At 45.9% G+C, this 26,242-nt stretch overlaps 1 protein-coding gene across 2 annotated transcripts in view; it reads right to left on the bottom strand.

Moving 5' to 3' along the window:
* Nucleotides 1-776: 776 nt before the first annotated feature.
* CUBN (cubilin) overlaps nucleotides 777-26,242 on the bottom strand; it is a 697,556-nt gene continuing 672,090 nt past the window's right edge. For both annotated transcript variants that reach the window (XM_030199596.1, XM_030199602.1), the window contains exons 63-67: nucleotides 25,288-25,435; nucleotides 24,995-25,173; nucleotides 14,673-14,838; nucleotides 10,880-11,115; nucleotides 777-983 (exon numbers count right to left, since the gene is read on the bottom strand). In XM_030199596.1, coding sequence (XP_030055456.1) covers nucleotides 876-983; nucleotides 10,880-11,115; nucleotides 14,673-14,838; nucleotides 24,995-25,173; nucleotides 25,288-25,435 — 837 coding nt within the window. In that variant the 3' untranslated portion in view covers nucleotides 777-875. The remainder of the gene's footprint in view (nucleotides 984-10,879; nucleotides 11,116-14,672; nucleotides 14,839-24,994; nucleotides 25,174-25,287; nucleotides 25,436-26,242) is intronic.

Genomic DNA, 26,242 nt, shown 5'->3' with positions numbered 1-26,242 from the left:
TGTTTAGATCTAGTTGCCCACAAGAATTTTTTTTTGTCTAATGGTGGAATCACCAGTTTTTTTGGTGGGCTCTGGTCAGTAAGGATTTTCATAGGAAATAAAATGAACTTCGGGAATTGCTCAACAAAGTGGAGGAGTAGCCTAATGGTTAGTGCAGCGGCCTGTAAACCAGCTCCTTGTGACTCTGGGCAAGTCACTTAATCCTCCATTGCCCCAGGTACAAAAATATGTACTTGTATATAATATGGAAACCACTTTCATTGTACCAAAGAAAGGCAGTATATCAAATCCCATCCCTTTTCCCTTCCCCTTTATTAATGGGCCCTTTTACAAAGCTGCGCTAAAAAGTGGCTGGTGCTATTTTTAGTGCTTGGGTTACTTGCACACTGAGGCTACTTTTAGCGTGACTGTAAAATGGTCATAATTTCCATTTTCCAAATAATGGCCATACTCTAATTTTCCAATTAGTGCATGGCCATTTGCACGTGAGCCCTTACTGCTACCTATTTACTAGGCGGTAAGGGCTCTAGCGCTAACCAGACAGTGTGCGGTGATTTACCTGCGATACCCAATTAGTGCACGGCATGCTTACTCTCTGCCTCCAAAGATGCAGCCCATGCTAAAAAATAAAATCTATTTTTTAGATTGTGAATGCCTGAATGTGTTCTGCGGTAGTGCATTTTTAACTTGTAGTAAGCAGCTTAATAAAAGGACCCTTCATGAGCTATAAGCAGAGTGACTCAGATTTGCATGAAATCACAAAGTGCACAGAGAAATAGGATTCAGTATTTTTATTAATTGCATTTCCATATAAGGTTCATGACCTGAAAGTTCTTCAGATTAGCAAAACTCAGTTCCTATGATTCTAGCATTTATCAGCTGCTCCATGTTAACCTGAAACTTGATGGCAGATTAACGTATTCAGCATGGAATTTTATAAAAACTCGATGAGAGCTGCTAATAAATGGAGCAATGTCTGTAGCCTGAAAAAAAAAAGCAAAAAAAGAAAAATGTTATTTACGGTTAAGTTCCTTGACGCAGTAAATAATGTACTAGCCTAATGGTTAGAGCAGCAGGCTGAGAACCAGGGAAACCAGAACTCAGATCCTACTGCTGATCCTAAACTTGGGTGAGTCATATAATCCTCCATTGCCTCAGCTATAAATTTAGATTGAAAGCCCCCTGGAGACCAGGAAATACCCACTAATGGCCTTAATCTACTACTGAAAAGGCATAAGCCAAATCTCTTCCCTATCAGTATATCACAGATTTTCTTTCTTTAAGTGATCACCCTAAGTATCCATATGTTTATTAAAATGTACTAATATTATCGTATATACTTTTCCACTGATGTTTTTTATTCTAGTTGTTTTAAACACTGATAAATGTTGTCATAATATTTTGTGGTATACTGACATTTTTTTGACCTAATGCTTTCTACTATGGACATTGCCTTCCCTAACGAGCTGTCCCAACTGCAGGGGTAAGGAAGAAAACTATCTCAAAAGAGAGTTAAGAAACAGAGAAAAAAACAAAAAAGAGACATTGGGAGTAAAACAATGCCCAAACAACAAAGGTAGAAAAAAGTATTTTATTTTTTTCAGAATTTATTAATTGTAAGCGTTGGGAAATGTATATCTTTGGTATCTTGCATGTCAGTCACTATTTCTATTACTATGACAGGTTTTCTATATAGGTCATTCTCATTCTCCCTGTCTCCTCAGCTCAAAACCTTGGGGTCATCTTTGACTCTTCTCTCTCCTTCTCTGATCATATCCAGCAGATCGCCAAGACCTGTCGTTTCTTTCTTTACAACATCCGTAAAATCCGCCCCTTTCTTTCCAAGCACTCTACCAAAACCCTCATCCACACCCTTGTCACCTCTCGTTTAGACTGCTGCAATCTGCTTCTTGCTGGCCTCCCACTTAGTCACCTCTCCCCTCTCCAATCGGTTCAAAACTCTGCTGCCCGTCTCGTCTTCCGCCAGGGTCGCTTTACTCATACTACCCCTCTCCTCAAGTCGCTTCACTGGCTCCCTATCCGTTTTCGTATCCTGTTCAAACTTCTTCTACTAACCTATAAATGTACTCACTCTGCTGCTCCCCAGTATCTCTCCACACTCGTCCTTCCCTACACCCCTTCCCGTGCACTCCGCTCCATGGATAAATCCTTCTTATCTGTTCCCTTCTCCACTACTTCCAACTCCAGACTTCGCGCCTTCTGTCTCGCTGCACCCTACACCTGGAATAAACTTCCTGAGCCCCTATGTCTTGCCACATCCTTGGCCACCTTTAAATCTAGACTGAAAGCCCACCTCTTTAACATTGCTTTTGACTCATAACCACTTGTAACCACTCGCCTCCACCTACCCTCCTCTCCTCCTTCATGTACACATTAATTGATTTGATTTGCTTACTTTATTTTTTGTCTATTAGATTGTAAGCTCTTTGAGCAGGGACTGTCTTTCTTCTATGTTTGTGCAGCGTTGCGTACGCCTTGTAGCTCTATAGAAATGCTAAATAGTAGTAGTAGTAGGTCTGGAATGCGTTTGCTTTTTGCAGTTTTTTTTTTACTGGAGCTCTGAATAGGTTCCCTCTCCCCCTCCCATGGGTCCCCTCTACTTTGTGATAAATGGTGTTATAGGGGGGCTCACCTAACGTTTTTTTTTTTGCCTGGGGCTCATTCAGTCCTAGCTACGCCACTGGGCAAAAGAACAGAAAAACAATCATGGGGGCGTGACTACTAGCTCTGAGGCCTCTTTCCCTCTGACATCAACTTCCTGTTTCTGAGGGAGAAGTTAGGGCCACCGAGAGGGGGACAGGGGGTCAAACTTCCCTGGGCCCAGCCTCCAAGGGGGCCCGGCGCCAGCAACGGGGTGTCTCTCCCTCTCTCCAAGCCCTGAAGAAAACTCCGGTGCCGGACCCCCCTTGGAGGCTGGGGAGGAGCAGACACAGCAGGGCTTTGAGCCAGGGCCTCAGGTTTGGCTGGCGGGGTCCCCCCCAGGCCCCACCAGCAGAAGAGGGCTTCCTCCAGCACTGCTCTTCACTCTGCCGCATTGCCTGCCAAGTGGCTGCTTTTCTCCTCAGGCCACGCATGATTTTGAAAGAAAAAGCAGCCACAGGGGAAGGGCAGGCAATTGCGGTGGTGATTAGCAGCGCTGTAAGAAGGCTTCTTCTGCTGGCAGTGCCTCGGGATCCTCGCCAGCCAAGGTATTTGTAGTTGTGGCGGAGGGGGGCAGCAGCGGTGGCAATCCTGGGCAGGAAGCGGGAGCAGCGATGATCCGGGGGGGGGGGGGGGGGGGGGGGGGGCGGCCCTGCCCTGGCTCAGTCTCTCGGCAGCCCTGGGGGCAGCCGCACACATGTAGAGGAAGGGGCTTGGAACTGTTCTGTTTTTATTAAAAGAAGCCCTTAATTTTGTAACGTAGTATTTGGAGTATGTCAAGTTTTGAAATTTATACCTGCTATCTTTATATTTTGCACAGTAGAGGGGGACACACGCTACTGTTTCTCTGGTGTTTTATTGTGTGAAAAGTCTGGCTTCTTGGGAGTTCAGTTTAATTTTTGTCTACATATTTCTATTTTTAGCTTGTAGCTATTTATTCTGTCTTTGGTGAGGGTCTATCTGTGTTCTGCGTGTGTGGAAGAGACCAGGTATTCTGTTATCATTGAATGACTGTGCAGGATCAATCAGTACTAATCTGGTGTATTGATGTTCTAGTGCCCACTACAATGTTTACTATGCAGCCTTTTCTTAGGTAGACACTTCTTGTGTCTCCAGGAAATTAGTGCCATTATGGTAAGGTAGAAATGCTCTATAGTTTGTCAGTCTTTAAGACTTGAACAATTGAGAGTCCTTTATTAAATTGAACCGACACAGGCCATGTTTCAGCATGTCTACACCTGCCTCAGAGGTCACTTTAAAAAAGTACTATCGAAAGAGACACAATAATTGTGACAATGTTCTTCAAAGAGCACTGCAGATAAAATCAAGAGAATAAGAAAAACCTGAAAATGCCGCAGCACATATGCTGCTTTAATTAGGTCTGAAGCGGGAGCTTTCAACAAAACCACCATAGAAAGGTACCACATTCTGAAAGATGCAGTTTATTTATCTCTGTTGCCCGTTTTTTGTTGGATTCATTTCATGTGTTGGAGCTGATTAAAGCGGCGTAAGTGCTGCAGCGTTTTCTAGGTTTATCTTACGCTTTTGATTTTATCTGGAGTGCTGTTTGAAGAACATTGTCACAACTATTGTGTCTCTTTTGAGAGTACTTTTTTACACTGTCCCCTGAGGCAGGCATAGACATGCCGAAACACAGCCCCTGTCAGGTAGGTTTAATAAAGGACTCTGGATTGTTCCAGTCTTGAAGGCCCATTTGTCCTTTTTACTTGTTTGCTGTTTTTGCTTGTGTACTTTGGAACCCTCGCTTTTGCTACCTATGCCTGACACTGGATTTTGGATTTGAATTTAGATTACATCTTTCTCAGTAGTAGCTCAAGGTACAGTAGATTTCTTCTGTTTCTAGAGGGCTAGCAGTCTAAGGGCCCCATTTACTAAGCTGCGCTAGAGGTGCATTAGTGCTTTTAGTGCGCGCTAACCATTAGCGCAAGCTAACTGTGTAGGCGTCCACAATATTCCTATGGGCGCCTACACAGTTAGTGGGCACTAATTTTGTGCACTCGCTAAAAATGCTAGCGCACCTTAGTAAACAGGACCCTAAATATGTACCTGGGGCAATGGGTGTTAAATGACTTGTCCAAGAAATCAAGGAGCAGCAGTGAGATTTGAACCCTGGCTTCCCTGGTTGACCTCCTGCTGCTCTAACCAATAGGTACAGCTAATTTATTTATTATTTATTAAAACATTTTTATTCCACACTATCCACTGTTCTAGATGGATTACAAGTTTACATTCATAACAATCACATTTCAAATTGTTCAGTACACATGAATTATAAACAAACACAGTCCACCTGCTATTCAGACATTACTACAAATAATACTTTCTCACGCAAACAAGCTGAAATCACCCATAAGCTTCAATAAATAGCAATGTCTTAAGTTCTCTCTTAAAATCTCTCAGAACATTAATTTCTCTAATTCGTTGTGGGATTTTATTCCATAGTATTAAACCCACAACATAGAAGATTCTTCTTCTACGCTCCTCCAATTTAATTGTGCGATAAAGTGTTACTTCAAACAAGCATTGTATGCCAGATCTTAATACAGATGATATATATTCCAAACATGTTCGGTAACCCAACAATGGCTGGCAGATCTGAAGCTTGGTGGCCATTTGGTAATCTACTAGGCAAATCAGTTTATAGTTGCTGGTAACCACAGGATGTCTGTTAAAGTGCTGCTGAACACTACTGTTCACATGGCCAACATGTGGGTAAACATTTTGGTTGGAGGGAGATGGGGAAGAGCATGCTACTAAAGGTCTCCGAGGAGCAGGTCCAATGCTGCCATATCTGCTGTGGGCTCAGACTTGACTCACTGTAGCAGAACGTAGTAAAGCTTCCATGGGTGAATAAGGCTAATAGGCCATAGCTTGCTCACTTTGACTTAAGCTCCATCAAGTCGATTACCCCCAGATTCTATATACGGTGCCCAATTTTGGGTGCGCTTCTAAGATGTATGTGCAAATAAACTGGATAATGACCTCTGAACCATTAATAATTGGGTGTTATCAACCAATTACTGATGTTAATTGACACTCATTAAAATTTGCATGCTTATATGGATGCACGTTTTTCTATAAGGCACGTTGTCTAACTCCTATTGCATGTATCTCAAAAGAGGGCATGACCAAGAGTGTGTCGAGGGTGTTCCAAAAAGTTGCATGTGGAATTACAGAATACTGCCTAACCATGCCTAACTTGGGCATTGGGAGTGACACCAGGTTTCAGAAGGTATAAGTCCAGCACCCAAAAGTTAGACGCAGGATCCACACTAAACTCTATACTATATAAGGCGAATGCCCCTTATAGAATAGCAACTAAGTTTCAATGTCATTTATTTAATTCCCTCCTTAATTTTTATTTAACTCACCTTCTCACAAAAGCTCAAAATGAGGAAAGAAAAATGATCCCTGCTGTTGTGAGAACAGTGCGGAGAGATTCTGTTTTAGAGCACAGTTCCCCCTCCTGTCCACATCCAGCAATGAGAGGCCAAGTCATCCTCAGCAGGCTGCTTAGGGCGAGAGGTTTAAAGTCACTGGAGGGGATGGGATGCAAGTCCAAAGCTATTTTAAACTTAAAGTTCCCTTTAATGTTTTTGAGTTTAAATATGATCAACAATCAATTCAATGTGTTTTAAAATCTAAATTTCCTAGGGATTTGTTATTCTGGTTTTCAAAAAGTAGTTGTAGTTGTACTAGGGGTCGATATTAAAGCGATTTAAAACTGGCCAGAAATGGCTCCTGGCTGGGGGGAGAGGGGTATATGCTCAAGGTTACATGCCCATGTGTACATACATGCCCAAAGGTAATGAAGAGTATTACCCCATTACATTGATGAACTTGTAGTTTCAGTTTCATAAGAATTCTATTTCACAAAATTCCTCAACCCTGTCAATGGCTGAATATCTATAGATATTCCACAGATAGAATATATTTTCATGTTACAGAAAGATACAGGGTAGGCTTAGAAACATGATGGCAGTTAAGGGGCAAGTGGCCCATCCAGTCTGCCCATCCTTAGTAACCACTAACTCTTCCTTTCCTAAGGGTTCCCAAATGTCTGTCTCATGCTTTCTTAAATTCTGACACAGTCCTTGTCTCCTTCCACGCATCCACCACCCTTTCCGTGAAAGAGTATTTTCTTAGATTCCTCCTAAGCCTATTTCCTCTTAACTTCATCGTATGCCCCCTCATTCCAGAGTTTTCCTTCATTTGTATTGTTAGTTGTTACATTTGGTAGTGAGCCCCTGGACAAAGGCCGAGGCCTATGTCAGACTGAATCCACACTAGCAAAAGGAAACTAAAAGGCCAAAAGGCCCATCTTACACAAAGAGACCAGAAAGCAGGACACAGGTGGAGAAAGCAGAATACTCATACGGGCAGCAACACCGAAGTGGAACCCATGAGTAACAGAGTCAAAGCACATGGGCTGCAAGGCCGAACTGGAACCCAAACAACAAGCAAGAAAAGGAAGAAAAGAGTACAAGAAGTGGGCAGAAGCAAGCACTTGGCTAAAGGCAAGCCCACACAGAGCAAGGCAGCAACACACTGCATAGGCTCACTCACAAAGCACAAAACTAAGGGCAAGCCCACTCAGACACAAACAGTGATATGGTGTGTAGGTCTCAGCACAAGCAGAATACCAAGGGCAAGCCCATTCAAACATAAGTAGCCACACGCTGCCTAAGAATACTCAACAAACACAGGGGTAAAGACGAACCCCCACAGACACAAGCAGCACATGCTGCGCTGGAAACATACACAGAGGCAAGGTCAAGAAGCAAGTTTACACAGACTCAAGCAGCAACACGCTGCCTAGGAAATACTCAGCGAGCACAGGGATAAAGGTGAACCCACAGTGACACAAGCAGCACACGCTGCGCTGGTAACACACAGACGCAAGTTCAAAAAGCAAGCTTACACAGACTCAAGCAGCAATACTCAGCAAGCACAGGGTTGAAGACAATCCCACACTGACGCAAGCAGCACACATCTCAAACCCCGCAGCGACCAACAAACCAAGGCTGGGGCGGCTTTGACACTAGAGCGTCTGATTCAAATATTGGCGGGGTTAAATCGGGTCCCGCATCTGACATCATCCAAAACAGATGCCGGCACGTCCAATCCCCAAAATGGTTCAATGTGTGCCGGCAAAGCGCCGGTGGGTGCAGCAGCAGACTCCTCCTCACTCTCACAGGCCAGCCTGGTCCTTGGATGTCAACTGCAGACTCCTCCTCACTCTCACAGGCCTGGTCCCTGGATGTCGCTAAGTCATGGTAAGACCGTGACATTAGTCCAATAAAAAAGGTATCATCTTATTTTCTTTTCTGTTTTGTTTTATTTTTATTTATTATCCTTCATTTGAAGCACGTTTGGGTCGACGACTGCGGGCATCTTCTTGTTCCTCCAGGCTGCTAACTTCTTCTGCTCTCCAGGACTCCCCCTGTCATACTCCAGGGGTGTAGCCAGAAAATTCTTTTTTGGGTGGGCCTAGGCAAGAACTGGGTGGGCACCAAGTGTTCTCCCCCCCCCCACAACCAAAAAAATATCTCAGCTGGTGAGAAAATGCTTCTTTCCACCTTGGCAGTCTGCAGCAGGCATGCGCTGAAAACTGAGCATGTGCAGGTGCTGGTAGCATGGAGACTAGCATTTTTCTTACCATCAGGGGGAAGTCTTCAGCTGGTAGAGCTTGGGATCTCCACCATCTACCACTAAATGGGTGCTACTGTTGGGTGGGCCTGAGCCCTAAGTGGGTGGGCCCTGGCCCATCCAGGCCCACCTGTGGCTACGCCACTGTCATACTCCGTCTGAGCCTATTTCTACCCAGCCTGCCACATGATCGCTATAGTCTCCTGTCCCGACCACCACCTGTTCAGCATTACAGCAGCGCCTTTGGGACCACTTAGTAATTGTGTCTAAACACCATAGAGTGAACGGATCGCTTCACCACTCATCTCAGGGACAGATTTCATCTCCACTTCCACCCAATTATGGAACGCCTTGCCGAGAGCTGTTCAACAAACCAGAACCGTCTCAGCACTGGGAATCTATCTAGGACCAGCCTATCTCGGAAAGCTGTCTTTAAGGATTCAACATATAACCTAAAGTCCTTCCTAATAACATATCCGTGGACCATTTTAGACTCTTTAACCTTTCCCTTTTTCTTACCCTGTTCCTTATATCCTTTCTAATTTGATTGTAATTGTATAACAACTGATCTGGCGTTAGCCTCATCAGTACATTGTAAGCCATTTTGTGCCTGCAAAACTGTGGGAAAAAGTGGGGTATAAATGTGCTAAATAAATAAATAAAAAGGCTCACCTCCTATATATTAATGCCACTGAGGTATTTAAACATCTCTATTATAGCCCCTCTCTCTCTCGCCTCTCTTCCAGCGTATACATGTTGAAGTTCCTAAGCCTGTCCCTATATGTTTTATGATCAAGACCACTTACCAATTTTGTGGCTGCCCTCTGGACCAACTCCATCCTGTTTAGGTGTGGTCTCCAGAATTACATACAGTACTCTAAATGGGGCCTCACCAGAGACTTATATAGGGGCATTATCACCTCTTTAGAAGCGTTTCCATTAGTTTGCTAACCACCTAGGTCACACTGACAGGTCTGTAATTTCCAACCTCCTCCTTACTCCCACTGTTGTGCAGAGGGACCACATCTGCTCTTCGCCAGTCCTCCGGGACCACTCTAGACTCTAAGGAAGCATTGAAGATATCAGACAGCAGAGCCACCAGAACCTCTCTGAGTTCCTTGAGCACCCTCAGATGTATCCCATCAGACCCCATCGCATTGTCTACTTTTAGTTTAGCTGGCTCCTCAGGAACAGAGTCTTCTGAGAATTGGTCCCGGTCTACCATATATCCATCCCCATTTGCATTTGTTTTCTGCGATCCTACCCCCGGCCTTTCATCCATGAACATAGAACAGAAATAATTGTTAAGCAGTTCAGCTGTATCCTTATCAGCTTCTACATTTTCCCCCACCTGAGCTTTGAGCAACACAATGTAATTATGGCACTTCTTCCTGTCATTTATATATCTGAAAAATGTCTTGTTCCCCAGTTTTACTGTATCAGCTATCTTTTCTTCCATTTGCCTCTTTGCATTCCTGACAGCTTTTCCAGCTTCTCTTAGCTTTTGCAGTTATTTTTGTCTGCCCTCCTCTTCCTGAGTCGTCTTGTAATGTATGAAGGCTACCCTTCTTTCCCTTCCCTTTTCAGCTACTACTTTTGAGAACCAGAACAGCCTTCTTTCCCTCTTACTTTTATGTAATTTTCTAACATAAAGGTTTGTCGCCTTTAAAATAGCTCCTTTCAGTTTTGCCTACTGCTGTTCTACTTTCTTCAGCTGTTCCCATCCAACTAACCTTTTCCTGAGAAATTCCCCCATCTCGGAAAAGTTAGAGGCCCTTTTACAAAAGCGCGTAGGCACCTACGTGCATCCAGCGCACGTCAATTTGGAACTACTGCCCAGCTACTGCGTGCCCTGGAAGGTAATTCCATTTTTTACGCATGTCCAATATGCGTGCCCAAAAATATTTTTTAATTTCTACCGTACAGTGCTAACTGGGCAGTAATAAGCAGTGTACCGCTGATGATTACCTCCTGGTTAATGCGTGAGACCGTACCGCTAAGTCAGTGGTTGGTGGTAAGGTCTCAGGCCCAAAATGGATATGCGCCAATTTTTATTTTGCCACATGCCCATTTCGGCCCCGCCCAAAAAGGCCTTTTTACAGGCACACTGGAAAATGGACCTGCGCGCGTCCAAAACACACACCTACATTAATACAGGCCATTTCTCGGCACACCTTAGTAAAAGGACCCCTTAGTTCTTGGAGCCTATTTGGCTCTGACTCATGTAGCTTTACTCCTTTACCTACACTTTCCTGCACCTCTGAACCTGGCAGGCCAAAATGCCTTGATGTAGTAGCCTATTGTGTTGGCTGCCAGAAGAGCAGGCTGCACATATTTTGAAACACAGCAGCTCTTAAAGGAAAGAAACCCTCTCAGTACTACCCTTGCTGTGTCACTAGATGGCACTAGTACACTTTGGAAAACACTTCTGTAAAACAATCGCAGTCTTTCAAATGCAATACAAACTGATGTCAACTAGCTGATAAGATGTGATAAAAACAAAATATAAGGATAAAAAGGGTCTGTGTTTTAAAAATGTGATACATACTGCTCCACAATATGGTCCTGCAGCTGGAATGTTAACATTTGGTACATTGTAGAGTTTCAGATAGTTGTTGCTACAATCGCCAGGATCATCAATGCTGATAAAAGCAAAGCTGATTGTAACTATTCTCCCCACAGGGGCTATGATGTTCCATTCACAGTCAGTGTTATTACTGTAGGTTCCAGGGTATTCCGGACTGGTAAATGAACCATGGTCACCATACAACACTCCACCACAACCTGAAAATAAAATTAGTTGACTTAGTTCAGAATTATTCTTTCTGCAAAAGAAAAAGGGAGTTTCTTTATACTCAGGATCCTCTATCTGCCATAATTCAGTGGCCATGACAATTGCTGTTACTAAAGTGTGTTAGGCAATTAACACACAGTTAACATTGTAACACTACAAAAATTTCTCCTACTGTATGTCTACTAAATGTTGATTTAATTATTCTTCCTTAACTGCCCATAGGACATACTGTATCTACGTTGGATATTAAGTTAACCATTAAAAAAATGATTGTACACATCTTAAGTCTTCAGACTTTAGTACTAGTTACTTCATTTTGCTAGTTAAGTGTTTGGACTTATACGTTCACTAATGCTAGCCTTATAAAGGGGCTGGGAGCAATAAAGGTATCCAGTTTGCAAAGATTTTCAGATACTGTCTAGAGAAGCTATATATTTAGATTATCCAGGTAATGTTGGCAGAACTAAAGGCTTAGTGCTCCACTCTATAAAATAATAAGTGGAGTTGAATGGGTAGATGTGAAGCGTCTGTTTGCGCTTTCCAAAACTGCTAGGGCTGGGGGCATGCGATGAAGCTACAATGTAGTAAATTTGGGACGAATCGGAGAAAATCTTTCTTCACTCAACGTGTGATTAAACTCTGGAATTCGTTGCTGGAGACTGTGGTAAAGGCGGTTAGCTTAGCAGAGTTTAAAAAAAGGTTTGGATGGCTTCCTAAGGGAAAAGTCCATGGATCATTATTAAATGGACTTGGGGAAAATCCACTATTTCTGGGATAGGCAGTATAAAATGTTTTGTACTTTTTTGGGATATTGCCAGGTATTTGTGACCTGGATTGGCCACTGTTGGAAACAGGATGCTGGGCTTGATGGACCTTTGGTCTTTCCCAGTATGGCAATACTTACAGTGGTGGAAATAAGTATTTGATCCCTTGCTGATTTTGTAAGTTTGCCCACTGACAAAGACATGAGCAGCCCATAATTGAAGGGTAGGTTATTGGTAACAGTGAGAGATAGCACATCACAAATTAAATCCGGAAAATCACATTGTGGAAAGTATATGAATTTATTTGCATTCTGCAGAGGGAAATAAGTATTTAATCCCTCTGGCAAACAAGACCTAATACTTGGTGGCAAAACCCTTGTTGGCAAGCACAGCGGTCAGATGTCTTCTGTAGTTGATGATGAGGTTTGCACACATGTCAGGAGGAATTTTGGTCCACTCCTCTTTGCAGATCATCTCTAAATCATTAAGAGTTCTGGGCTGTCGCTTGGCAACTCGCAGCTTCAGCTCCCTCCATAAGTTTTCAATGGGATTAAGGTCTGGTGACTGGCTAGGCCACTCCATGACCCTAATGTGCTTCTTCCTGAGCCACTCCTTTGTTGCCTTGGCTGTATGTTTTGGGTCATTGTCGTGCTGGAAGACCCAGCCACGACCCATTTTTAAGGCCCTGGCGGAGGGAAGGAGGTTGTCACTCAGAATTGTACGGTACATGGCCCCATCCATTCTCCCATTGATGCGGTGAAGTAGTCCTGTGCCCTTAGCAGAGAAACACCCCCAAAACATAACATTTCCACCTCCATGCTTGACAGTGGGGACGGTGTTCTTTGGGTCATAGGCAGCATTTCTCTTCCTCCAAACACAGCGAGTTGAGTTCATGCCAAAGAGCTCAATTTTTGTCTCATCTGACCACAGCACCTTCTCCCAATCACTCTCGGCATCATCCAGGTGTTCACTGGCAAACTTCAGACGGGCCGTCACATGTGCCTTCCGGAGCAGGGGGACCTTGCGGGCACTGCAGGATTGCAATCCGTTATGTCGTAATGTGTTACCAATGGTTTTCGTGGTGACAGTGGTCCCAGCTGCCTTGAGATCATTGACAAGTTCCCCCCTTGTAGTTGTAGGCTGATTTCTAACCTTCCTCATGATCAAGGATACCCCACGAGGTGAGATTTTGCGTGGAGCCCCAGATCTTTGTCGATTGACAGTCATTTTGTACTTCTTCCATTTTCTTACTATGGCACCAACAGTTGTCTCCTTCTCGCCCAGCGTCTTACTGATGGTTTTGTAGCCCATTCCAGCCTTGTGCAGGTGTATGATCTTGTCCCTGACATCCTTAGACAGCTCCTTGCTCTTGGCCATTTTGTAGAGGTTAGAGTCTGACTTATTCACTGAGTCTGTGGACAGGTGTCTTTCATACAGGTGACCATTGCCGACAGCTGTCTGTCATGCAGGTAACGAGTTGATTTGGAGCATCTACCTGGTCTGTAGGGGCCAGATCTCTTACTGGTTGGTGGGGGATCAAATACTTATTTCCCTCTGCAGAATGCAAATAAATTCATATACTTTCCACAATGTGATTTTCCGGATTTAATTTGTGATGTGCTATCTCTCACTGTTACCAATAACCTACCCTTCAATTATGGGCTGCTCATGTCTTTGTCAGTGGGCAAACTTACAAAATCAGCAAGGGATCAAATACTTATTTCCACCACTGTATGTACTTATGCTTTAAGGTGTCTTGAAGTAGTCTGCCTGTCATCACATGATAAGCTGCATGCTATAGAATTTTTTTTAGAAATATTCTCTGAGGAGGCGTGGCATGGGAAGAGAGTGGAAATGGAAATTCTCTCATATGAGGAAAGGCTAAAGAGGTTAGGGCCAAGAGGGGGATATGATTGAGGTCTACAATATCCTGAGTGGTGTAGAACGAGTAGAAGTGAATCGATTTTTCACTCTTTCAAAAAGTACAAAGACTAAGAGAAACTCAGTGAAATTACATGGAAATAATTTTAAAACAAATAGGAGGAAATATTTTTTCACTTAAAGAATAGTTAAGCTCTGGAACTCGTTGCCGATGGATGTGGTAAAGGGATATGGTAAAAGTGGTTAGTGTTTCTGGGTTTAAAAAAAGGTTTAGACAAGTTCCTGGAGGAAAAGTCCTTAGTCTGCTATTGAGATAGACATGAGGAAAGCCATTGCCATTAGCACACAGCCATTAACAAAAATTCAAAAATTACAGTGTGTGCACCTACCATTACCTATTTTTTAGATGGTAAGGGATCACGCACTAATCTTGCGGTAATGCAGATGTGCTGATTAGTGCAGAAACGCCCACTCTCCGCTCCCAGACATGCCTCCTCAGCCAAAAAAATATATATTTTAGTGTGTGGGTAGTGCGTACACATTTGGAACCATCCGCGGTAAGCCTTTTCAAGCTGCGGTAAGCATGCGCTATTCCTTACCACAGCTTAGTAAAAGGATCCCTAAGGCATCTGTGAGAAATTTGGTTGCTCAGTAATGTTTATGCTATGAAGAATTATTCAAGAACACTATATCGTTTTTCTCAAAAAGACAGCAGGGGATTTTGAAACTGATTTAATTTTTTTTGCTCAGCCGTTAATATGAAAAAATGCTTCCCAATGAAGAAAATATTAAAAAGGAGCAGACTTGGTTATAATCTTTCTAAATAATATCACAGATAATTAGGGAACTAGCTTAAATCTGCCAGATGTGATTAAGCAATATTTAATGGAAAGTCGTCATACCAGTGTGAAATGAGGTCCAGGTGATCTCATATCCACGATGACTGATTGAGCTGTCACTCTTGAAACGCAAGTACAGAGCACGATTTTTAGGGAATATGGGGTTAGGCAGAGCAGCTCCGCAGTACTTGCCAAGCGATGGAGAATTGGCATCACTGCCATTGCGTACCTTAAAAAAACACATATATACACAAATAAGCGTGCAATTTCTATCATGAAAACTATGCCCCTCAAAATGTCTTCACCTGACTTATTAAAGGCCTTATAAGTCACTAAACTGTATTTAAGCCTTAATAACTTTAATTAGAAGTAGTGATGAATCAATTGGAAGAGTGTACAAACTTCTGCACCTGCCAAATTCACTTTTACAAAATCATTTTCAATACATTAAAAATTAACAAATAAATAGGAATTATGCATTACAATTTGCAAATACATGTCTTGTTTAACTTTTTACCAGACAGAGGCATGGTAGGGATTCATTGTAAACTAATTGTTCTGTATGTAATGGTATGATCCAGTCACCTTGATCACAATTTTAGGGGTCCTTTTACCAAGCTGCGGTAAAAGGGGGCCCATGGTGGAGTTGGCGCACAGGTTTGCTGGGCGTTGATGCTCCCTTTTACTGCAGCACATAAAAGATTTCCCCCCCCCCCCCCAAAGGGGAAGAAAATAGCCACGCGCTAAGTCATCACATTGGCGCATGGCCATTTACTCCCAGAGCCCTTACCGCCTCCTATTTAGGAGGCGGTAAGGGCTCCTGTGCAAACCTGGCAGTAACTGGGAAGCACACAATGCCAGTAAGCCCCCAGCGCTAGAAAAAAAAAAAGGTACCTAGAGTTAGAGATGGCATGTGGCAGAAGTTAATACGGGAAGTTAATGCAGGGGATTACTGTGTTAACCATACGCTAATCAGTTAGGATACACTAACTGCTTATTGCTTCCATGCTGAATCTCTACCCATTCCACACCAGTGGCATAGCTACGTGGGGCCGGAGGGGCTGGGCCCCCGTAGATTTGGCCCTGGACCCCCCTGCTGACCCCTCTTGACCCCCCTCCTTCCCCTGCCAACCTTCCCCCGCCGTTGCCATGGGCTACCTTTGCTGCCAGATCAGCCAGGCTTCGTTCTGTTTCTGTGAGTCTGAGGTCCTGATGTCAGAAACAGAACGATGCCTTCGGGGGAAGAAGAGGACCTCCTCGGCTGGCGGGGATTGGGGTCCCCCACCAGCAAAGGTGGCCCACGGCGACGGAGGGGGGTTGAGAGGGTTGTCGGCAGGGGTCATCAAAGTTGGCGGCGGTGGGGAGGTCGGCAATGGCGGGGAGGGGGGGTCGGTGGCACCAGGGGGGTCAGCGGCGCGGGGGGGGTCGATAATGGCTGGGGGGGGGGTCGGTGGCACCGGGGGGGGGGCTAAAATGTGCCCCCTCACCTCGGGCTCTGGACCCCCCCTCCCACCGAAGTCTGGCTATGCCCCTGTTCCACCCCCCCCCCCAAAAAAAATAAATGCTGTGTGCTTAGCACAAGCAGACAGCAAAACTTTTGCGTTTGTCCCTGCATTTGGCCATTTTTGCATTAGAAAAAAAATGCTGACTGCCATGGGCTCAATACCAGGATGAGAATGATTTAGTTTAAAGAACAGATTTAATGAACCTGGCTAAGAAAGGCTCATATATGGATGTCTGACCCCTAGCAGTAATACTGCAATATTACCTGTAGGGTTCTCAGCAGCCATTTTGAGAGACCTGATCTTCAAAGTGGGAGTAAGTGGGCATTGCTTCCATCTTAACACCCCCCCAGAGATCACTGTTTCCTCTAAGCTGAGCAGAAGTCCTCCAACTGCATAGCTGCCAGTGGGGGGTGGTGTTTCAATTCAATAGTGTGTTTTCAATCACTAGAGACAGGCAGGTTCCCTGGAGTCCTGCAGAACTTGCATGTCCCTCACTATTGAAAATGTGATAGAGAAGTAGCATCCCCCACTGGCAGGGCTGTAGGTGGAAGACTCACGCTCAGCTTAGAAAGAACAGTGCCAGAGACCCCTGGTAAGCCCAGGAAGTGAATCAGGGGGTGAAGGGGGTTTGCCGGGGGGGGGGGGGGGGGATTGCATCTTGGCAGCACAGACCCTCCAGGGAGGATTGGGTCTCAGTGGGAGGATAACATATGGTGGGCGGTTGCACATAGCAGAGTTTGCCATGGGGGGAGGGGTGCACTGGCATCGATGGGTTGTCACAGAGGGGCTAGGATTGGGAAAGCTGTTTGCCACTGGGTGAGGGGTTGACATTGGAGGGGGTTGTGAACAGGATCAGGGGGATTGCTGTATCAGGGTGGCTGTGGCTGCAGGGAGGGGGTGATTTTTAGGGGGTTCAGACATTGGGATTTACAGCTACCCCTTATAGAAGGCACTTACACATGCCTTGAGGAGCTGTAAATAACGACATCTATCTTTTTTGGTAGAGACATGAATTTTCTATGTGAATCCACATCTGTATTATGGGCTCACCCAGGACATTCCCCCCTCCCCACCCTACCTGTGCCCCTTTGACATCTGTATGTTGTTAGCTTCCCCACGTCTGAATGGTCCCTGTTTAGAAATGGCATGTATATATCTTGGCCTCTCTAGGCATTTAACTGCTGCCATTTGCACAAGGGGCTGCTTCTATAATAAGTGCCATAAAGGGTAAGTCTACTGTGTATGTATCCATTGCACGGGTAAATGTGTAGAATACCTGTGAAAGTGCTAGCAGGGCGCCTATACGCTATGCTTCAGGATATGTACACATATAACTTTATACAGATGAACTAGTCATACAAAGTTATATCTGCTATTTGGCAATGGCACTTACATGGATAAGTTATACAAAGAGTGGCTGAGTTTCATCACTCTGTGTTCAACTTTTTCCTCTGCCCACAGCCCATCTCCAAAATCAAACGTCATTCAAATGCTTACATTTTGGCTATATAGCAATTTATCCAGCTAAAATGTAACCAATATTTGAAGTCAACATTTTAGAGGGAAAAAAGTCCTTATGAGGAGTTTGCAATCAAAAACATGAACACCAATTTTTACAACAGAATCAAAGGTACAACTTTTTAGCACATTAAAAAAAATATGGACTATTAATATTGAGTATCTGTCCATCTGTATAGGATATGAATAGTTATACACCCTAGATATGGATAGTTATAGGCCCGTGACATTAGTAGTGGTGTGAGAGAGTTCTAACATTTTTCCAAAAGGATAAAAAGACTCACAAAATTCTTTTGGGCCTGTTCTTTATTCACTATCACCACACAGATAAGTACTGTAATAATACTATTGGTGAACTGATATTGCTCACAGTTTTTGAAGTATTTCTGTAAGAATAGGCAGTGCTTTTTTTGTGATGGTACGCGCTGGTACAGTGTACTGGCACCTTTTTATCCCTTTCCCGCTCTTCTCCCCTGGCCACAAAGCTGCACACAAGCAGCAGCACCAGCTCCTCGGGCACAGCACTGCAAGCAGTAGCAGGCACGGGGCTGCAGTGCTAGGACATGCACTGTTGTCTCTGCCGATCCCCTGCCCCGGAACAAGAAGCTGATGTCAGAAGGGCAGGGGATCAGCAGAGACGACAGCGAGCGTCTGGGCAGTGTGGCCTCGAGCCTTTTTCTTTTTGATTTTCCCCGCTGCTGCTTCTGGAGTTGCTGGATGGAGTGAAAGGAGGCAGGGGGAGAAATGGAGAGGAGAGGGGGCAAGGGGAGAAATACTGGATGGGGAGGAGAGGGGACAAGGGGAGAAATACTGGATGAGGAAAGAAGGGGTAAGTAGAGAGATGCTGGATGGAAAGAGAGGGCAAGGGGAGAAATGTTGGATGGGGAAAGAGGGGACCAAGGGAAAAAATACTGGATGGGGAGAGAAGGGGCAAATTGAGAAATACTGGATGGGGAGAGAGGAGGAAGAGGAGAAATACTGGATGGGGAGAGAGGGGGATAGGGAAGAAATGCTGATGGGGAGAGAAGAGGCATGGAGAGAGGGCAAGGGGAGAAATGTTGGATGGGGAAAGAGGGGACAAAGAGGAGAAATACTGGATGGAGAAAGACGGAACAAGGGGAGAAATACTAGATGAGGAGGGAAGGGGCAAGTAGAGAGATGCTGGATGGAGAGAGGGGGGAAAGGGAAGAAATGCTGATGGGGAGAGAAGAGGCATGGAGAGAGGGCAAGGGGAGAAATGCTGGATGGGGAAAGAGGGGACAAAGGTGAGAAATACTAGATGAGGAAAGGGGGGACAAGGGGAGAAATGCTGGAAGCTTGGATAGTAAGAAAGAACTAAATGTGCATAAAGGCAAAAAATAAAATCGAAGAAAGCTGAAGGGAAAAGGAGGAGAGAAAAATGACAAACAGGAAATCCTGGCAATAGAGTTAAAAGAAGATGAGGAAAGTAGAAACAAGAGACTAGGACCAACACAAATGAAAAGAAGTACATGGCCAGACAAAAAGGTAGAAAAATTAATTCTATTTTTATTTTTAAGATAAACTAGTGTGGTAGCTGTGCTGTTTTTTGTTTGTTTTATTTGTAGTTGTTAATTTGTAATATAGTGAATGGAATATTTTAAATTTATGTCTGCTATTTTTATAGCAAGGGGAATTTTTTTTTCTGGTCTTATCCTGCATACCAAAGTCCGGTTTTGGGGGGTTTCAGCTGGCATTTATAGTCATTCTTAAGGGTTCTTTTGTTGAGCCTAGGGACTTGTGTACTGTTTTCAATGCTACCTTTTTATAAGCTCCATGGTTGGTAAAATGGGGGTGGATACTATGGGGGTGTGGCTATAAATAGTGACCCCCCCCCCCACCCCCACCCTTACGTTTGGCACTGTATGAGTGCCGGCACCTTTTTTCCTACAAAAAAAGCACTGAGAATAGGTTTCAGTTGCTTTTTATGTTTTTGTGTAATGATTACTGAAACAGTTGACTACCATAACCTGTATGTTTGGGCTGCTGCCACTGTATGATATGAGCACGACAAAATAATCTTTGCAAAAACCTTTTTGAAGGTTTTGTATACAACTCTATATTGGAAGTTTTTTTTTTCTGATAGTTATACATTTGCATATAGTATGCTAAATAAAACCTAGAACATCTGTCATCTTCTTTTGAATAAATCTCTAACTTCATTTGCCATTCACATTTATAAAATGCTTTCTTTTCTATTTCAACAATTTGGCACTATGGAGGTACTTCTATAACAGGGTGGCATATTTATGTGCCACCTATTACTTAAAGGAAAAGAAGTGACTTCTTCCCTTTAGAGAATACTACTACTACTACTTATCATTTCTATAGCGCTACTAGATGTACGCAGTGCTGTACACTTGAACATGAAAAGACAGTCCCTGCTTGACAGAGCTTACAATCTAATTAGGACAGACAAACAGGACAAACAGATAAGGGAATATTAAAGTGAGGATAATAAAATAAGGGTTCTGAACAAGTGAATAAGGGTTAGGAGTTAAAAGCAGCATCAAAAAGGTGGGCTTTTAGCTTAGATTTGAAGACGGCCAGAGATGGAGCTTGATGTACCGGCTCAGGAAGTCTATTCCAGGCATATGGTGCAGCAAGATAAAAGGAACGGAGTCTGGAGTTAGCGGTGGAGGAGAAGGGTGCAGATTTACCCAGTGAACGAAGTGTAGGGAGAGATATACTATCAGCCTTATTTTCGAAAGTGATGGGCGCCCAGATTTCGACCCAAATCAGGAGATGGGCGCCCATCTCGGAAAGGCGCCCAAATCGGTATAATCGAAAGCCGATTTTAGGCGCCTGCAACTGCACTCTGTCGCGGGAACGAACAAAGTTGACGGGGGCATGTCAGAGGCGTGGCGAAGGCGGGACTGGGGCATGTTTATCAGCCGAGCAGAGATGGGCGCCTTCGGCCGATAATCAAAAAAAAATATGGTCTGTCCCGCCCCTTCACGTACCCGTTCTCGGACATAGACGCCCATGGACATGGGTGTTCGCATTCGATTATGCCCCTCCACGTGTGCCAGGGGTAAACTGAGAGTGGTCTGGGCCCCCAGGCACTGACAGTGGTCTGTGCCGCCCACCCGACTGCTGTCCGATGCCCTCCCCTACCTCCACGCTGCTATCCCTCTTACCACTGCAGCCAATGTCTCCGCTAACCTGGTCCTACCTGAAAGGTCCTGGTGGTCTAGTGGCCTCTGAAGGTGAGCAGGTTCTTTCCTGCCCGCTGCCGCTATTCCCCCACCTGCCTGTGCCGCTGTGTTTTCAAAATGGCAGCTGAGACTTCCTGTGGTAGTCTCGTGGGTTTCAACAGCAGATGCAGATTTCAAAAACTGACATATTTCAATCACTTTACTATAGGTTAACAAATACACATAAAACAAAAAATGGAAAATATGATGATACCATTTTATTGGGCTAAACACATTTTTCAATTAGCTTTCAGAGGCCAAAACCTCTTTCCTCAGGCCAGGACAGTATACTGCTATTAAGGTATTCTGTTCTGACATGAGAAAGGAGGGTCAAAAATGTATTGAAATTAGTCCAATAAAGATATCACCTTATTTCCATTTTCTGTATTTATTAACACAGCTACCACACTACTTTATCCTAAACTAAAACTAAAATTCATTTTTTCCTACCTTTGTTGCCGTTCACTTTTTCTAATTGCGTTGGCAGTGGCGTAGGAAGGGGGGGGCGGGGGGGGTTGGTCCGCCCCGGGTGCATGCCGCTGGGGGGTGTCAGCTATGCGCTGGTGCGCTGCCCTCTCTGCCCCGGAACAGGTTACTTCCTGTTCCGGGACATAGAGATCGCTGAACCAGCGCGGAGCCGACACACCCCAGCAACGTGCAGTCGGGGCAGATCGGCCCTCCCGCCCGTCCCTCGCTGCAGGTATGCGCTCCGGGGGGTGCGCTCCAGCGGGAGGAGGGTGCGCCGCGCAGCGGCGACCCGCCCCGAGTGTCAGCTCCCCTCACTACGGCTCTGTGCGTTGGTCCCAGTCTCTTGTTTCTTCTTTCCTCGATCTCTTCTTAACTCTCGCCAGCATCTGCCCCTCTCTTTTCCTCCCCTTTCCATCCAGCATCTGCTCCCTCCCTCTCTCTCTCTCTCTCCTTTCTATCCAGTGTCTGCCTCTTCTCTCCCCCTTTCCATCCACTGTCTGACCCTTCTTTCTCCTCACTTACATCCAGAGTCTCCCCTTTTTTTCTCCTTCCACCATCCAGCATCTAGTCCCTCTCTCTCCTCCAGTGGCGTTCCTTGCCTGGATGGCACCCGGGGTGGAACTCCGATGCCCCCCCCGGGTGCAGCACGCCCCCCCCCACTAAATTACACCTTCCCCCCCTCCGGTGAAATGACACCCCCCCCGGGTGCACGCCGCTGGGGGGTGTGCCGCGGCGCACGCCTGCTCCGAGTTCGCTAAACTTCTTTGCTCGTTCGCTGCAGCTCCCTCTGGAAGTAACCTGTTCCGGGGCAGAGGGAGCTGCAGCGAACGAGCAAAGAAGTTTAGTGAACTCGGAGTAGGTGCGCGCCGCAGCACCCCCCAGCGGCGTGCACCCAGGGCGGACCGCCCCCACCGCCCCCCCCTTGGTACGCCACTGCTCTCCTCACTTCCATCCACTCAGGACCCTCCCTCTCCCCAGTTCCATCCAACATCTGCATCCTCTCTCCTCCTTCCATCCGGCATCTATCTCCTTTCACCTCCTCATCCCTTGTCTGTCCCTCCTCTCCCCATTTCCATCTGGCATATGTCCCTTCTCTCCCCCTCATACAGTGTCTGTCCCTCCTCCCTCCACTACATCCAGCGTCTGCCATCTCTCCCCCCTCATCCAGTGCCTGGCCCTCCTCTTCTTCCTACAGCCACCTCTGTCCCCCTTTCCATCCAGCATCTGACCCCTCTCTCCCCCTCATCCAGCATCTGGCCCTCCTCCCTACATCCAGTGTTTGCCACCTCCATCCCCTTCCTCCAGCATCTGGCCCTCTTCTTCTCCCCACATCCAGCACCTGCCACCTCTCTCCCCCCTTTCATCCAGCATCTGTCCCCTTTCTCCCTCTCATCCAGCACCTGGCTCTCTTCTTCTCCCTACATCCAGCTTCTGGCCCTCCTCTTCTCCCTACATCCATTGTCTGCCACCTCTCTCTCCCCTTCCATCCAGCAGCTGACCCCTCTCTACCACTCATCCAGCCTCTGACCCTCCTCTTCTCCCTGCATCTAGCATCTGCCACTTCTCTCCTCATTTCCATCCAGTCTGCCCCTCCTCCCCCAGCATCTGTCCCATCTCTCCTCCATTTCATCTGGCATCTGTTCTCCCTCCCCCCTCTATTCTCCATCCAGCGTCTGTCCCCCCTCTCCCTCCCCATCCAGCAGTATCTATCTTTTTTTCAGTCAAGCCAACACCCAACCCCTCTCTCCCCCGCCCCACTGGACACCCCCACTGCCATTGGCGTACCAGGCTCTCCCCATTCCCACCCAATTTCCCCCTGCCACAGCCACCACTGCTGCTGCTGTTTCAGCAGTGGCGTCAAAAACAGAGAAAAGATCACGGGGCCGCATTGTTCCCACTTGCAGTTGACTGGCTGTGCCCCAGAACAGGAAATTATGTCAGGAAGGAGGGCAGCTGTGAGCAGGAACAATATGGCCCCATGATCTTTATCTCTGTTTTTGCCACCACTAATGAAACAGCAGCAGCAGTGGTAGCTGTAGCAGGGGGGTATTGGGTGGGAGTGGGGAGAGCCTGTTGTGTGCGTCCGGCTCCATCAAAATTTTGGGGGGAGGGCTGTAGTGTGCAGTAGCGGGCATCTGGGCATTGGGCCCCCTAGAGCCTCTGGGCCCTTGGGCACTGCCCAGTTGCAGAATTTAAGCCTGACCACTTATACCAGCCATAGAGCTGGTATAGTACTTGTACCTGAATGCTGAAGGTACAAGCATAACATAGTATTCTATAAGTTACATGCATGTGAATTCCATATGTAAACCCAACCTGTGAAATACAGACTATATAACATGCATGTGTATTTACACAATAGCATTTAAGCAGAATTTTGGCATCTATGTGCACACAAATTTATTTATTTGGATTTAGCTCACACCCTTTTTCAGTATAGCTTAAGGTCAGTTACATTGAGGGGGCTTACAATCTAAGAGGTCCTTTTACTAAGCTGCAGTAAAAGGGGGCCTGCGCTAGCATCAGTGTATGTTTTTGACGCGTACTGAGGCCTCCTTTTACCACAGCGGGTAAAAGGCTGTCTTCTTTTCTGGAAAAGAAATGGCTGTGCGGTAAGTGAACCATTTGCTGTGCGGCCATTTTGGGGGAGCACTTACCACTACCCATTGAGATGGCAGTAAGGACTCATGCGTTAACCTGATGGTAACTGGGCAGTGTGTGGCACTGCCCAATTACCGCTGGGTAAGCACCAGAAATGTTGCGCGCTGGGGGTGGGAACTACCACTGGGCTCCTGTAGTAGCCCGGCAGTAGTTCTGGATTGGTGAACGGCAAGCCTGTTGCCATGCGCCAACCAGAGGCGTATCTGGACTTTGGCGGGAGGGGGGGCCAGAGTGAGTGGGCACATTTTAGCCCCCCCCCCCAGCACCGCCGACCCCCCTGCCATTGCCGGACCCCCCCCCCCCGCCGACCCTCTCCACCCCCCCTCCCGCCGGCAGCCCTCCCCCGCCGCCATCGCCTACCTTTGCTGGCTGGGGACCCCAACCCCCGCCAGCCGAGGTGGTCCTCTCTTCCGTTGCAGAAAAGCTTCCTTCAGTTTCAAATTCTGAGTCTGACGTCCTGCATGTTGTACGTGCAGGACGTCAGACTCAGAACAGGAAGCTTTGCTGCAATGGAAGAGAGGACCTTGGCTGGCGGGGGTTGGGGTCCCCCGCCAGCAAAGATAGGCGACGGCGGGTTGGCGACGGGAGGGGGGGATGGAGAGGGTCTTTGGCAGGGGAGTCCAGGGCCAAATCTACGGGGGCCCAGGCCCCTGTAGCCCCACGCAGATACGTCCCTGGCGCCAACCCTTTAATAAAAGGGCCCCTAAGGTTTTACCTGAGGCAATGGAAGGTTAAGTACTTCCCATGACCACAAGAAGCAGCAGTAGGATTTGAACTAGGCTTTCCTTGTTGTCAGCATGGTGCTCTAACTACTAGGCTACTCCTCCACATATGCACATACCTTCCATTATTCTAAACATTTACATGCATAATTGCTAGGTATATGTTAGTGCCTACTTTATAGAATGACTCCATAAATAGCTATGTATGGAGGAGAAGCAGCTGCTACCCTACGGTTTTTTATCACACTCATATTGCTAGTTGTTTGTATGCTATTCAGCTAATAATTCTCTCTTACCTCTAAGAAATCGTAGCAATTCAAATGGGCTTCTAAATTAAATGCATTGAAAAACAAGGAGATTGTGTGGTTCTCTGGTGCTCTGAGAATGATGATGCATTCTACACTGTGTGGATACTCTCCAGGCCAGCCAGGGCTCTTCAGGTAACCAAATGATTGGTTGTATTCACGACTGCAACCTTTGAAACAAATTGGAACTTCTTAGAATCAGCTGCTATCTCAATGGGGATGTTTTTACTACTCAAAATACAGAAGCACTAGCAGGTATCAGCAAAAATTGTTCCAAGCCTTACCAGCAACCTGATAGGTAAAACTGAGTCCATTGGCATTTAAGTATGCCTCAGATTTGAAAGTCACAACAGCAGTACGGCCATATGAGAAAAAGTCAGGAATAGTCAAATCTTCATTGCCACAGAATCTGTGGACCTGACCTTGGTCACCCTGAAATGATAGGAAATAACAATCCAGTGTATAAAGGGTTTAACTTTCAAAAGCTCTTCCAGGAGTAAAGCTGTTTTACTCCTACTGGAAAACTATCAACCCTCCTCCCTGCAGGAGAAACGTGCATGTGTGCTATACTTTTACCTATACTGAATAGAAACATGGAATTGCAAAAATATGGACAAATGATGTCTTATCTGATAGTTTTCTCTCCTTTAATTGTTGCAGATGAATCCAGAGACTTGTGGATTATGACCATCTACCAGCAGATGGAGATAGAGAGCACTGAACTGAACACTGTCTTTTAGGACGGTATGCTCCTTGGTCAGTTAGTATATTTCATAACAAAATTACTGCGGAAATCACGTCAGAGCCAACAGCCTGAGGAGAACGAGGCCGAGAATCACTCACGTGGGAAAGCAACAGTTTGGCAGGAATAGACGTGGGCTTGGGTGTAATAAGCAGAACGCTCTGCCGGACGCAGCCCCGACACTGCTCTTCGCTTCCCACAGTGAAAGCAGCATTTAACCGCGTCTGCCGCCATTGGAGCAAAGAGAAACGTAAAAACGCGAGTTAACCCCAACACTCAAAGAAAATTTAAAGCAACCCTTTGTAGCAAAGTAGTCAGTTCTCTGTGAGAGCAAATGCTGACAGCCAGCTTATCAACACCCCTTCAAAAGTGATGCCACTGAGTAGGAAACCTGCCTTTAGTGCCTCTGTTCCTCTTTTGGCTGAAATTGTTTTAACCTGCGAGGAAGGAGAATAGACAAAGTGGCTGGATAGGGGAACAGGGGTGGGGGAAGGACC

This window comes from Microcaecilia unicolor, chromosome 1 (assembly GCF_901765095.1).
Source record: "Microcaecilia unicolor chromosome 1, aMicUni1.1, whole genome shotgun sequence".
Classification (NCBI taxonomy): Eukaryota; Metazoa; Chordata; class Amphibia; order Gymnophiona; family Siphonopidae; genus Microcaecilia; species Microcaecilia unicolor.
Note: the sequence above shows the minus strand (reverse complement) of the source record. Positions and strands in the feature narration are given on the sequence as shown.